This window comes from Pezoporus wallicus, unplaced genomic scaffold (assembly GCF_028554395.1).
Source record: "Pezoporus wallicus isolate ANWC-B61680 ecotype Strahan unplaced genomic scaffold, APGP_CSIRO_Pwel_v1 scaffold_2617, whole genome shotgun sequence".
NCBI lineage: Eukaryota > Metazoa > Chordata > Aves > Psittaciformes > Psittacidae > Pezoporus > Pezoporus wallicus.
In genome coordinates, this window is record NW_026637592.1 from 1,249,057 (window position 1) to 1,263,298 (window position 14,242).

A 14,242-nucleotide genomic window follows, 5' to 3' on the forward strand; every position below is an offset into this window, starting at 1 on the left:
AAAAAATAAGTATATTGGGAAGTATTGGAATGTATCCTGTAATAGGAGGCTTAAGGAATTGGACCCTTACTTTGTTTTTCGTTCTGCCTTCTAAGAGTAACAAATCAGGCTTCTATATAGAGAGATTTCCATTGTTCCTTCACATGGCATTAATGCTCATTTTATGTTTATCCTACTTATGGAACATAGAATAGCAACACTCTTGTAAATCTTCCATGCTCTTCTACTCTTTTTTTTTTTTTCCCTCTTCACTTTTTCTTATAATTTAATTGATTACTCCGAATAGATTTCTCAAGTCACCTGAATGAAAAAAACAAATATTAAACACATGAATGAGAATGCTATATAGATAAAAATAACCAGTATGTGACTATGATGAAGTATCATTCTTTGCACAAAACCAGTTTTCTGAGGAAGTGTCTGCATTTATTGATAGTTTCCTTAGTTTTACACTCTTTGTTCTCATTGATTTTAATAGCTATTCCTGACTAAAAATGAGATGAGATCATTAGTCTGTTTTTGTACTTAGGCTAGTTTTATACATGATTCTAAATTCAAATGTTTCACTGAAAAGCAAATATAAGACAACACCCAGCTTTTCTCACAGCATAGACCCCAAGGAGTACAGATTAATTCCTAACATTTCAGTGGGGAGGATACCCACAATAGAAGGTGTACGCGATAATGAGCACTGAGAAAGTCCTGAGACCATTGCAGCAGTTTAACAGTGACATCTAAAATAAAGAACTGGAATTGCTGACAAAAGTCACATATTTCAGTGAATGACTTATTGCTTATTAATGGCTCAAGAAATACACCTGCTTTTGGGGATGGGGGTGTTGCATGTAATTAGAGGAGGGCAAAACTTTCCTATTAACACAGTCCAAAATACATTATAATGCATGAAATTTTTCTACAAAATTATTAATTTCTACAAAAAAATTAATATTAGGAGGTGATCAGGTATTGTACATTCCATTACATTTATTATCTTAAGGAGATACATGTCTAGTGTGATAAAAATCATTAGTGGATCAGAATTATTTGTGCTGTGATGCTTGTAGAAGACATTAAGTTACAGTACAGTTTAATTAGGTCCAGTATCTTAAGACAAATTCATGTGCACTTTGGAATATGAGCCATGTGTTTGACAAGTGGAATGATGCTACTGGTGATCTTGTACTGTTCTGGACCATTTTTGCAGATAACAAGATTGTCTCCCATTTGCTGGTGGCTGAACCAGAGAAGATCTATGCTATGCCTGACCCCACTGTTCCAGACAGTGACATCAAAGCACTTACCACTCTTTGTGACCTGGCAGACAGAGAACTGGTGGTGATCATTGGATGGGCTAAGCATATTCCAGGTATGAAAAGTATTTATTGCAAACATACAACATACATAAATCATTGTTTGGGTTATTCTGTTCTGGTAAAAATTACATTTTGTTCTTTCACTACAATGCATAAAGTTTTCTTAAGGCTCCAGATGATTCACATAGGATGTTGGTTACATGATAATATATTTTACTTTAAAAATATATTTAAAAATAGTATTGTTGCTGTGAGTGTTACTATGTTAAAAAGTTTTACATGCTGCTTAGTGATTTTTTTTTTTTTTTATGTATTACTTCTACTAAGATAAACTCACCTTCCTCTCCAGAGCATTAGCCTGCATTAGTATGAAGGGTAGTGTAAGTCCTTTCCTCTGTACTAACCGGATTCAGCAGTAGCTGTATCTGAGTCTGGTTCCTCTATTACATAAATGCAGCACTCTCTTATACTGACCACAGGAGGTTCAGAAATTGACTTACATGTTGGCATGGCACAGAGCAATTGTTCTTTTCACTGAATGAATTGAATCATACCAGCAATTCAGTAGAAAGAACTGAACTGTACCAAAAGGTATCTTACAGCTTAGTACTCCTTGGTCTGCGTGAAATGGGCTGCGATCTACATCACATAAATGTGTCGATATATAAGAGCTGATTGGCACTCCTGTTAGCAAGAAAAGTGGGGGTCATCAAAAGCAGCAATTCAGAAGATGAGTGATTTCTTCAGCTCAGATTTCAGATATATTCTGGTTTCCCCCCAGTATTTATTCTTGCTCTGTGAGCTAGCAGACAAACTTCTAGAGCGTCTCCAAAGGTTCTCAGTTTGTCAGCTTTCACAAATGGCAGATTCACACAAAAAAGGTTGGCTTTTTTTCTTGTTTCTGAAGGTACTTTTTTACTCCAGCAGAGGAATGAGCAAGTTTGGTGTGTTTTCATCAGCTTGCTAGTTTTCTAGTTTTGATAGTGGACCCGTATGGAGCATAAGAACAGATAACCTTTAATTCCTCTGAGTAATCAGACATCCTCATTTTAAATGTGATTTGGGGATACTTGAATAGTAGAATAAATAATCTAGTCAGTTTTATGTTTATCAGAGTTAAAGGTCTTTTATTTCTGGTATAAAAAGAAATCACAAAGAAATAGTCTTCCAGGTTTTTTCTCACTTGTGCTAACCAGCACAAGGCCTCAGTTCTTCAGGTATGTGCTTTTAGGTATATTTTTTGATACATCTAAACACTAAGAAAGCATAAGAATAAAATAATTTGTACATTTATGGAGCATTATTCTACTTCAGATTAGATACAACAACCTGCAAACTCTAAAATAGTCACTATGCCGTGCAATTGAAACGCAGTCATTTCTCTGTGCCACAAATGGTGTATAAACAAGCTTTTGTACCACAAGCAGTGTTTTTCTGGTACCCTTAACTTATTTCTGTCTCCTTAAACTAGTTTGTCTTTATGCTTTCAATGCTACAGTAATTTCTTTAATCAAATTGATGGAAGTCCCTTTCCCAGCCCACACTGAAACCAATTTATTGGTCATGATACGCCAGCTATGTTGCTAACAGTCGTAACGAACTGTCAGGCAATATCGCAGTGAAGCTAATTTGAAGTCATTAGGTGTGCAGCATTCAGGCAACAATTTGTTACAGTGGTTAGGAACACAGCTGACATTTCTGAATGGCTTTGTTCAGAGCAGTTCTAGATGAGCCCAAGCAAATTGTAAACTCATTTAAACATCAGTCTGTATTCTAGTAGATACTTTATCTTATGCTGGTTGCTAATAAAGCACCCCAAATTAAGTAGAAATGAATTAAGTAGGTGAGTTTGGGTTTCATCTTTGGAAGATACCTAGATCACCTTAACCAAAATAAGAGTAGCTCTCAAAGAACTCAGTTGTGCTCCATAATAGTTGCAGGGGAACTTCAGTTGGTTTTATTTGTGAATATATCTGTAGCTTTGATTTGGCTGGAGGAGTAGGAAGAGCTGAGTGATGAGACTGAGAATCCTTTAAAATAATGGCTTTGGTTAACATGGAAAAGGTATTGGATGCTGTAAACTGGCCTTGAAAATTTAAAGTCTGTGATCTGAACTAGTTGAGGAACATTTTTTTTTCCCATGAAGCAGCTTTCTGTTACAAGGTAAACTCAAAACCACTCCTGCTGTGGTAAAGTCGCTTGCTAAGTTTACTCACCTGACTGTGTTTAGGAACAAAAAGGCAAAAAAGACCATCTTTTTATAAGCCTTCTGGTAACAGGGGGCAGTGATAAAAACTGTGCTTGTTCTCTGCCATTTGATCACAAAAATCAGAATACAAAAGTAGACATGCTAAACTGCAAATGTGATGAGCTTTTCTAGCTCTGTTTTGAATGATGGAGCACTGCTGAACTTGGACTGCCTGCGCTCAGCTAATGTCTGGCATGCAACAACTTGTAGAAGAGCTTGGATTGGTGCTAGCTGACTGTTTTCTAACCTAACATATATTACTGTGGGCAGAAACAGAACAGAACTGGGAAAAGGACGAGTTGGGAAATGGGTGCAAATTGCATAGAAGTTCACTGTAGCTTGGTGGACTAAGTAAATCCTTGGTGTAAATCTCTTGGTATCGATTAATTATACCAGTAGTGAATTTGTGCCTAGCACAGCAAAGCAGCAATCAGCAGATCTTTCTTTACTATAGTGATTTCTTCAGGTTCAGTATAATTAAAGGCCCTTATATATCAGGTGCTTAATAAGTAATAAAGATCTTGACTGTAAAGCATTTCAATTCAAAGTAAAATTTGTCTTTGTGGAAGAAACCAAACTAATGTTTTTGCTGTTCTAACAGAATGTCTTTCAATGAAATTATCTGTAAAAGGTAACAGTGCAATATGCATTCTGTCCTGGGCAACCATTTCCCATTGTGGTCATAGACTAAAAATCATTTTAAAATTGTACCAAGTTCGTATGTTTTTGATAAAATTATTAGTATTTTTGTGCTATTGGAAACATTTCAATAGTTGCTTTTATTGAACAAAAAAAGTCTATGCCATCTACAAAAGGAAATATTGAAAGAAAAATATATATGGAAAGCCTTTATCAGTAAATAGAATTAGTCTCCCTGCATTTATAAATCAAATAAATGGGAAGTGTGTTGTTATGAAACATGACCATGGCTTATCTGAAGAAGAAAAAGATCACAATGGCATTAGGAAATGCTTGACTTTAGTTAGGGGAGCGTAAGGGCGCAAGAACAGATGATGGTGCCCTAATAGCCCTTTTTAAGAATGACAGGGCCCCGCCATTAGCATCCTTTTATATCCTTGGAAATTGCTCATGCCTCGCTTTTATGGTTCCTATCTGCCTGACTCTTTTTTATTTCTCTTTCAATTTCATCCGCGCTCGGATAAGCGCATGCTAACACAATATGATTGAGCTGTAAAATGGAACGCTGTCGCCTCTAATCTCTTTTATGTAGATATGGAGGTACTTCCACACTCCACTTCATTCTCTCTCCATTGTTGGCCTTTTTAGAATGTGTTGCCGAGTAATGGAGGCTCAGTCAAATATTAGATCTACGTTTCACAGGGTGTGATAAGAAGATTATCAGCCCAACAGTCAGATCTATTGTTATTCTTTGTGTCAGATTAAAATATTCTGATGTACTGTAACTTCGTTAGTGAAATACTGAAGGTGCTTAGGGAGAGGCCTATGCTGCTTCATCTCCTGCCTGATGAGACAAAACCCCTATTAACTGAACTAAATAAATTGTAAATAGATCCATGAAGCCTCTGCAAGACTTGCCTATTTTATTCCATTTTATTTCATTTTGTTTCATTTTACTTACCTTTTAAATAAGAGAGACCCACTTAATACAATATTTACTGGTGATTGAATTTCTGACCCTTTGCATCATATTTTGGGGAGATTCCATTTTATTTTGGTTGTGCATTGGAGTAATTAAACTCTTCTCCAATACGGGGTGGATTTCTGCTGATACCTGGCCATAGCATCAGAGTTGTTTTAGCACAATTTCTTTACTGTAACTATCTCATTGACATTCAGCAAAAGTGGGCAATGTTCTTTTATATTAAGTGGAGGCAGGAAACATTAAGCTCTTAAAAATGTGTATAACAGGAAGCTAAAAACAAATTGTTCTCTGAAAAATTTGTGTGCATGAAAAAACATCAAACAGACCATAGAAATCAGCTTTTTGCACTTAAAGTGAATAATCTGTTTGGAAATAGTAAATCAGACTAATACATCAAAAGTAACTGGTTACATTATTTAGTAAAATAAGCCTGCTTGTCTTCGGCTGTCCCTGTTTTGTCAGGAGTAACTGTGTTAAAGGGAATAGTTAGAGATTGATAACTGCCACTGGTGCTGGTATTGAAAACAGAAGGTATGGTTTTGATGGAGCAAATCCAAGGATGTTTTGAATATTTTAGTGTTAATGTTTTATGAAACATTACTGTTCCAGCATACTCTTTGTGGAGGACAATATTTAAGCTTTCCTTTCTAAAGCAGCTCTCAGGGGGGTAATTTAACATTCTAATACTGAACAAGAACATGATTTGTTGCAGAGTCGTCATTTCTAAAATGCCATTTTCGCATCATCTGTTTCAGAAATACCACACACACACACAGGTAAAAGTACAGAGAAAGTTTGACCATAATCACTTTTAGAAAGCTAATGTTCAAAAAGCATGAGAGCATACATATATGGTACATCCATACAGACATGAATTAGATATATATGTACCCATTCTCTTGCATGTACTTATTTCTGTATCTATATCTTAATGGACATACACCTTGTATTTAAATGATAGAGAAAAAATGCTGAGTGTTACTTAATGGTAGTATTCACATTGGTAGGACTTTGAAGACGAGCTGAAATCATATGTTGGAACTATATGGTGTATGTAATCACATACATTGTAGCTATAGCCAGCATCCTGTTTGTGCTCAAATCCGTCTCTGGGTTATTACTGGGACAACTGATACAGAATCTCAGTTCTGCAAGGGGGAATAGCTGTCTTCCTGTACCACGCTCCTCCTCACTGCTTTAGAAATCATTTCTATTGAGGCTGAGACCTTCTCTAGTCTCTTGTGCTAAATTCAGGACCATTTCAGACAACATGAGGACTCCTACAGTTCTGTCACAAGAGTGCCTGTCCCTCCACAGACCTGTGAACATGTAGATCAGCATTTATTGCTCATGTAACATGGAATGGAGTATGAGCTGGTTTGTGCTAAGAGGTTTGTAGTAATAATAACTTGAGCCTCCTGGGGAATCAGGACATCCTGCCCTTTACCAGTGTGCTCTCTTGGACACTTTGCACGTTCTCTTTGCCTTCTGTTTATCAAAAGCTCACTATCTGCTCTTCTTCTAAGTCCTTCTGCAAACATGCACTAATTATGGAAATCAGACATGCTCTTTCTATGATGGAGATGTTGAACTTGCAACTTGTATGACATACATCATCTGAGGCAGACCCTTCCCTAGGCCTTACAGGTAGAGATTCCAGCCAAAAGGTTTCTCAAGAACTACTGATTCCAGGAGCTTTGTCACTAAATTGTACAACATGGGAAATCGGCAATTGACTGTCATTTTTGGTTTTGAGTATTAAGCATGGTCAACCACCCAACACTGTCAGTGTTTAGATCACCATGTTGATCCAAGCTTCTCTGGGCAGAATGAACAGCAGCTTGCCTAAAATGCCAGGAGTTCATCTATCCTGTCATTTGAAATGCGAGGAATGATGGCACCCTTTTTGTCTTAGGAAGTAGTGTCGCAGAGAAAGTCTAAGTGATTTTGCAAGGCAGGAAGGAGGAGGTGGGATTTCCAGGATAATGCATGAATAAACACATCCACAGTATCTTAGCATTTTCAAAACAAAACAGGGATCTGCATTGTAGTAAAAGGTAGATACAGAAAAGTCTGTGTGCTTATTTTAAAATTACTGAGTATATCCACCTGAGATATGATTGCAGACTATTCTTGATGGATCTGTTACTGAAGTAAGTTCCGAGATGCCAGCTGATTTCAGTACAGAAGAGTAGGCTTTGTGTGCAGCAAGATATGTGCACCCTCTTGGTGTGTCTGCTAATTGGAAAAGGCTGGTTCCAGTTCAGTACTGAGAAAGCATTGGAGAGGTGAGGAGGCTTCTAGTACTGCTAGGCATAGATGTCATGGTGTAAAAAGAGCACTTTCATTTCCAGAATAGTCACTTTGGCATTTTTTTACTAGCATCAAATGAAAGAATATAATCCCAGGCATATAAACATCTCATCACCTGCAAATTATTCATGGATATAAATGTACAGTAAGACTCTTTTCAAAAGCATCTTGAACTCTTGCTAGTTTTTACTTCAGAATCCCTGTCTGTTGAAAAAACTTGTTTAATAATAATAACCATCACCAAAAGCAAAACAAAACAAAAAATCAATTAAGAGATAACAAAAGAACTTGGCACAGTTCTTTCACTTAAAAAATGGGGCTCTTAAATGTTTTACATAAAAAATAAATTTCAAACTCTTCATTAAATCACTCTTTTTTCAAGATCAGAATTAAACAGTGACTTTACAGTTCTATTAAGTTCTCTTTTTATCCATGCACAAGTACTTGACTATTCCATCCCAGTGACTGTCTCCTTTCCTTTTTGAATCAGTCCTCTCCCTCCACCCATGCCCCCAACATGCAAACTGTACTGTCTGGCTGTTGCATTTTTTTTTTTTTTTCCCAGTGTCTCCCTTTATCTGCCTCAACCAATCTCCAAATGAATGCATGTCTATCATGGCCTTAGCTTTGACACTCTGGATATATTGATTAATAGTTGCCCTAAGCTCCTTTTAGCAAATCAAATTTTCACTTTTAGCAAGGATTTCGCCTCTGATTTATTCAGCAAAGTGAAATGCACTAAATTGACTTTGACATTCAGGGAAAATGGCTGAAAAACAAAGAGGGGAGGAAAGAGATATAAATTGTGTGGCAGCTGGAGACTTCAAGCATAAAAGAGGCAGTTTTCTATAGAATATCACTGGTTAATTTGGAAACACGCATTTAACAGGAGTGGAAATTATTTTCTTAAAATTAGATGTTTTTTAAAGTGAGGATTTGGGATATTATAAGGTTTACTTAGCAAAATGCAATATATTCAACCCCAGTGCGTCACTTGCTAATCATGGTGCAAGTGTGGGATCCACTTTTGTTGCCACTAATAATTATTATGTTAAATGAGAGACAAAGAGGTTTCTGAGTAGTTTTATAATGAGGTACTAAATTGGTAAATATCTCCCTACCATTGCATTATGTTGCTCACTCCTGTGGCCCTTTAAAAATAAGAAATGATTAATAAAAAGAGAGCAAATCAACAGTAATGAATGCCAGTGCTGTTCATTTTCATTCTGTAAACAAAAATGGCGATTATTTGATTCTTAAATGCAGGAGCATAAAAAGATGTAGCAGCCATTCCCTATTATTCTTCTAGCAAAATCAAGAGTGTTGTATTACCCTGGATGACTTGTAGACTGACTTACACAGCCTGCTTCCTTACTTGCAAACATTTTATTACTGAAATACCACAAGGCAAAAAATACACCTTTGTGCATTTAAAAGTGGTTGAACTTCATGCTGAGTAGAAGAAAGGAGAAGGAAAATAAAGGAAAAGATATTAATCTGTTAGCACATCTGGTTTTTTTTTTTGAGAGAGATGTGTAAGAAAATGTGAAAGAAAAATGTAGGAAACGGCTTGGGTTTAGTTAGCAATCAGGCATTACAACAAGAATATGTAAAAAGAAATACATATGGTAGTTTCCTCAGTTAATCTGCAGAGACAAACCCAGAGCCCTCAGTAGGATCAGTTGCCATGGGTGTACAAGTCAAATGTGCCATGCCAGCCTCTGTTGTTTAAGGATCTGGCCCGGGAGGGATAAACCCCCATCAGCAGTCAGCATATCAGCGGCAGCTGAGAGTTATGTTTGTCCCCTGTTTGTACTCACCACCTCAGGACTTTGCAACAATGTGCAGAATTGAGCTTTCAGCAAGTATTTCCACTTAGAGGACAACAATCCTCACCTTTGTTTGTGTGACAAACGGGTTTACTAGATTAGGTCTGTGTAAATTGCAGATGATTCAGTAACAGTTTTCTTCCTTCTGAGCCAACAAGGAATCAATCTTATTACCAGGGTGTAGGAAGTCTAAATGTAGCTTAACCTTTTTTCGTAAGCAAGCTGAATCTGAGACTTCAGCAATAACACCCTTTTGCAACTGGGACAGCATCTGGAGTGCCATACAGGATATAGGTGGACACATTAGATTTTCAGGCATGTTAAAGTCATTTAACATAATTTAGTTCAACTGCCAACCATATTAAAAGACTGCCAGTTAAGAGCATACTGTGCAAAAGAATTCAAACTTCCAAAATAGTCTTCGAGCCTATTTCCTTTCCCAAACTTTCCCTAACTGTACAATTTATATGTCAGAGATGGCCAGCTTATTACAGGTAAGTGTGGCCACAAGGCAGAAAGATGCCTTGCTCAGAAATGCATTAAGGAAGAAGGAATGAATCTTTACTTTATTCTTTAGGTAAAGAATTTGCAGCAGTGCCAGGTGCTGCAGAACTGAGGCTAGCATTTATGTTCTCTAAATATGACGACTTTATTTACAGGCCTCCTCTCCCCTAGAAGAATAAGGCTTTTTTTCAGATTCAGAATTTAAAGAACAAATATTTAGGGGGGGGAGGCAGTTTTAAAATTCCTGAAAGCTTTGTTGGAAATAATATCATAAATGTTGCATATATAAATTGGCCTGTGAAAGGTTCATAGCAGATGCTGGGAATGCAGAAGTAAAATTAGAGCAACATAGCCCCCTTATGGCAGCCATTTAGTCAGTTTTAAACTAAGCAGGTGACTTCCTCATCTAACCAAACACAGCCAACAGAAATATATTTGCTTTGTTATGGGTGAGGAGCAGCTTTTCAGTTGTGTGTGTTGATGCTGTAAATCCAGGATGGGATGAGGGAGGGGAAGAAGAGCCAGTTGCTCAGACTGGATTTAGAGCAGACAGGTCTCCACCTGTATGACTGGGTCAGCGACACAGGATGGTCTAATTTCCTAAAGTCAGCTGAGACCAGTTAAATACTGTAATTCTGAGGATGCCTCTACTTTCTCTCTGGATGAGTTCGGCTTCACACCTGCTTAACCTACATTAGAATAGGATTAATTACTTTGAATTGCAAGGCCCCCTTAGCCAGTAAGCACGTTTCTGGCAGGGCACATGGTGACCTGGGCCTGGTTATATATAGTATAGGAATAGCAGGGGAGCACCTGGCTTGTAATGGGCTTGATCCAGCCTGATAACATGATCAGCAGTTTATAAAAAATGAGTGTGCAGTAGTCGCCTTCAGCATCAGCTGGATCATACCAGAGCTTTATGAACTCGTGTCTTCACTGCTAGTAAGCTTATTTTACTGTGCAGTGCTCCATTTATGCACGCACATGTATATACATACATAGGTGGAGAAAGAATCCCAAGAAATGCAGGAGACACGGAATCTGAAGAATGAAGATACTGAATGCTCTTAATTACTTGCATGAAACACTTATTGGCTATAACTTTTAAATCAGTTTTACATGTTATTTTAATTGTCTCCAAATTTAGTACTGTACATTAGGCAGGAATATTTGGGTAATTTTCAATACAAGAAAAAACTGTGCAACCTTCCTTTCATTTGAAAACATGTTCCATAAAGAGAAAGTTCTCTGACAGTGTTGGTTTGCCCGTGGTATTTTCCATCCCAAGCTTGCGAGGCATGTATTAGAGATGAGTGGAAATTTTACAGTACAACTTGGAACTTTCTCCCCAAGATGTTTTTATCTGCCATGTTGTGCACCATCAGCTTCAAATCAGCTGCATTATCAGTTGAGGTGAAATCAAATATTGAAATAAGATCCAGCTACAGGCACAGAAGGTTTCAAGGTCAGTGAAAATGGCACTTGAAAAGTAGAGCCAGCTAACTTAACCAGATCCTGACATGTTACACATTAGAACGCTATGGCAGAGTTGTGATGAGAGTGGACAAGAGGCAGGGGCAAATCTGCTGTTGGAGAGATTAGGAGCAGCAGTTTAGCATGTAATGGCTGCTGCTCATGTGTATGTTCAAAGTTGCACCTAATGGTATAAATACATCATGATATTAGCAGGTTGCAGCATGTAGAGATTTCTTCTGACTATGCTGTAGCATCATGCCTGCCTTGATGAGCAGGCATTAGACTCCAAACTCACGATGATTCGAGCTATATCCAGTAGCCCGTGGAAGTTACCTTAACCCTTGTGTCTGTCATTAATTAACTGTGCTTGCAGTGTGAAGAATTTTGAGTCCTTCTCCATATCAGTCTCTTGTAGAAAGCCATTCTAGTCTGCGATTCCTTCTTCACTTTTTACTACTTTGAAGTTTCCCAGAGATAGAGTTAACTATTCTGTAGATTCGGGAGCGCATTGCTTAGTGGCAATGAATCTTCAGCTGCAAATTTACCATGCAATATGCATTGTGAATTCCAGATGATCTTCATTCAGTGAAATTGGTGGGATATATTTTGAAGGGGGTTTTTTGCATTTCCAGACTCCATTAATGACTTGTGCTGAACACTTTGCCAATACATTCAGTGCAGATTCGGAGTTCACAGTGATAGCAGGATTGCGCCTAGCACTTCAGTGGCGATGAGTAGCTTAGTGTGTACTGCAATCCTCGTGTGGAGCACACCATGGTTTCTATAATCAAAAGGCCACTGGCAAACAGGGTTCTTCAAAAAGGCACTCGGTAGGGAGTACAGGTAGAGCTGTGCAGGGTAATTCCATCAGTATCATAAGCCTACAGAGGGCAGTGTCTGCCAAGAGGCTTAGATGGGCATTTCGGGAGATAAAAGTCAGAGAAGAGGGTGTTGACAGGGAGTATTTGCATGCTCATAACTGTAACCCACCTAGCATCAATGACAGGCAAACAATCTTTCAGAGAACCTGCTTAGAGGAAAAAATTGCACCTAAAAAGAACTTATGATGGGAAGACAGGAACACAGGCTGCCAAGAGGCTCCTGAGTTCCAGTGCTTACAGCCAACACAAGTGAACTAGAATTTGCTATCAGTAGCTCCATGTACTGTCTCCGTGGTAGAAAGTGGTAGCTATTTTTATATTGAATGGCAACACTAAACAATTTAGAAGAAGCAGTGAAGTGTGTCCTACCCAATTAAAAAATACAGTGAGAATTTTAGGTAGGCAAAATGTAATTATTTCATTGGAATTTGACCAGGGTGCTTTTCCACTTTTAAAATAAGTATAAATTACATGAGCTGTAAAACTTTAAATTATGAAAATATTTTGAGGTCTTTGAGCATAGTAATTGGAGCTATATATTCAACTTTGGTTTTAACCTGACACTTCGTAATAGCTGTTCCCTAAAGCAAGTTTTGTTTTTCCCTTTTTTTCTTTACGTTATTGAATATCCCTTAGTGAAGCAAATTAGCAATCAGTCTGGAAAATATTTAAGTAGTACAATCACATTATTTACACAGACGTTTCCATTGTACAGACTTTTCTGTGTTCCCAAATATTTGTGGGATTACTTCCTCAGTTGTCAACATTAACACTCGAACCTTCAGTAAAGCTCTATATGAAAATCCATTTAGGCAAGTAGAAAGACTTTCCTTGATTTCACTGTGCTTTAGATCAATCCCTAAATATGAAGGTCACAATGTGAAACCTGTGTGGATCTCAGAGCTTTATTATTCGCCTTCTGCTTGACTTACCACTTTTGCTTAAAGGGGGGAAGAGGACCTTGGTGTAATTCCTTGCACAAAGCTTTTTTTGTCTTTCTTTTCCATTATAATAATAATAAGAATATAATAACTATTATTATTCCAGAGAATCCTACTCTGGAGAATTAGGGTAATTTACTGTAAGCAGAGTTAGAGTCTGCTCTTATCTAGAACCATATTTCAGCCCTTACAGGAACATCAGCGTCTGGCTAGAATGATAGAATGATTATTGTGAAATACGTTCTTTAACTGTTTATGTTATTGATATGGTGCAGATAAAAATCTACAGAAAGTCTGCATTTAGTATTTGGCAGGATTTTAAAACACATCCAGCATGCCTCTGGAAATAGGTGCTCTGATGCTGTGGCTACAGACAGTGATTCCAGTCGCTCAAATCATATTGTCCAAACTACACTCCCCAGTTAACTTCCCATCAGGTTGAAGAATTACAGGTATTTATTCTGTAACTTTTTTACTGGTGAGCAGGGTTCTCTCCTGGGGTTCCCTAAATTAAAACCACTTTTCTTACAAAGTTTTTTTTCTCCTCACTCAGCAAAAGCTTTTTTTATCTTTGAGTTTTGCTCTTTGGCTTTTTGCTCACTGCTTTTTAAGGGTTGAAGGCACAGTAAGGCCTGTCCTGGTACTCCTATTGATACATTCGTACAGTGCTGAGGTACAGGGTCCATGTTATATCCATACTTGGCTCGTTATCCTCTTATCAAGCTCTTTGCATCCCTTTGTTTATTTGAGGAGACAGGAAGACTGTGTGAAGGCTGCTTAGTCAGGGATATCAGCGTTGTTGGCAGGGGAGTGATTGCCAGTTGAAAAACAAGGCATTATTGCTCATTTTTTCCCTCTTATTAGTTTGATTACATTTGCAAATCAAATCAATCCATCAGACATGATCAGGCCTCGTCCGCATTTTAAGGAATAGTAATCTCCGTCTAATAAGATGCAAATGTGTCACATCGGTAAGTAACCAATAAATCATCGTCTTGTCTTTGGCAATCATTAAATATCAGAACCAACAGTCAATTTTTAGTATTTTCAATTTGCGATATGCCGCTGGAATATAAAGATAGATGGACGTAATTACACAAACCAAACACTATT

General features: G+C 37.6%; 1 protein-coding gene across 25 annotated transcripts in view; it reads left to right on the top strand.

Moving 5' to 3' along the window:
• The window catches only part of ESRRG (estrogen related receptor gamma), a 402,312-nt gene that overhangs the window by 352,231 nt on the left and 35,839 nt on the right, over window positions 1-14,242 (top strand). For all 25 annotated transcript variants that reach the window (XM_057406441.1, XM_057406448.1, XM_057406457.1 and 22 more), the window contains one exon: window positions 1,205-1,366. In XM_057406441.1, the coding sequence (XP_057262424.1) occupies window positions 1,205-1,366 (162 nt within the window). The remainder of the gene's footprint in view (window positions 1-1,204; window positions 1,367-14,242) is intronic.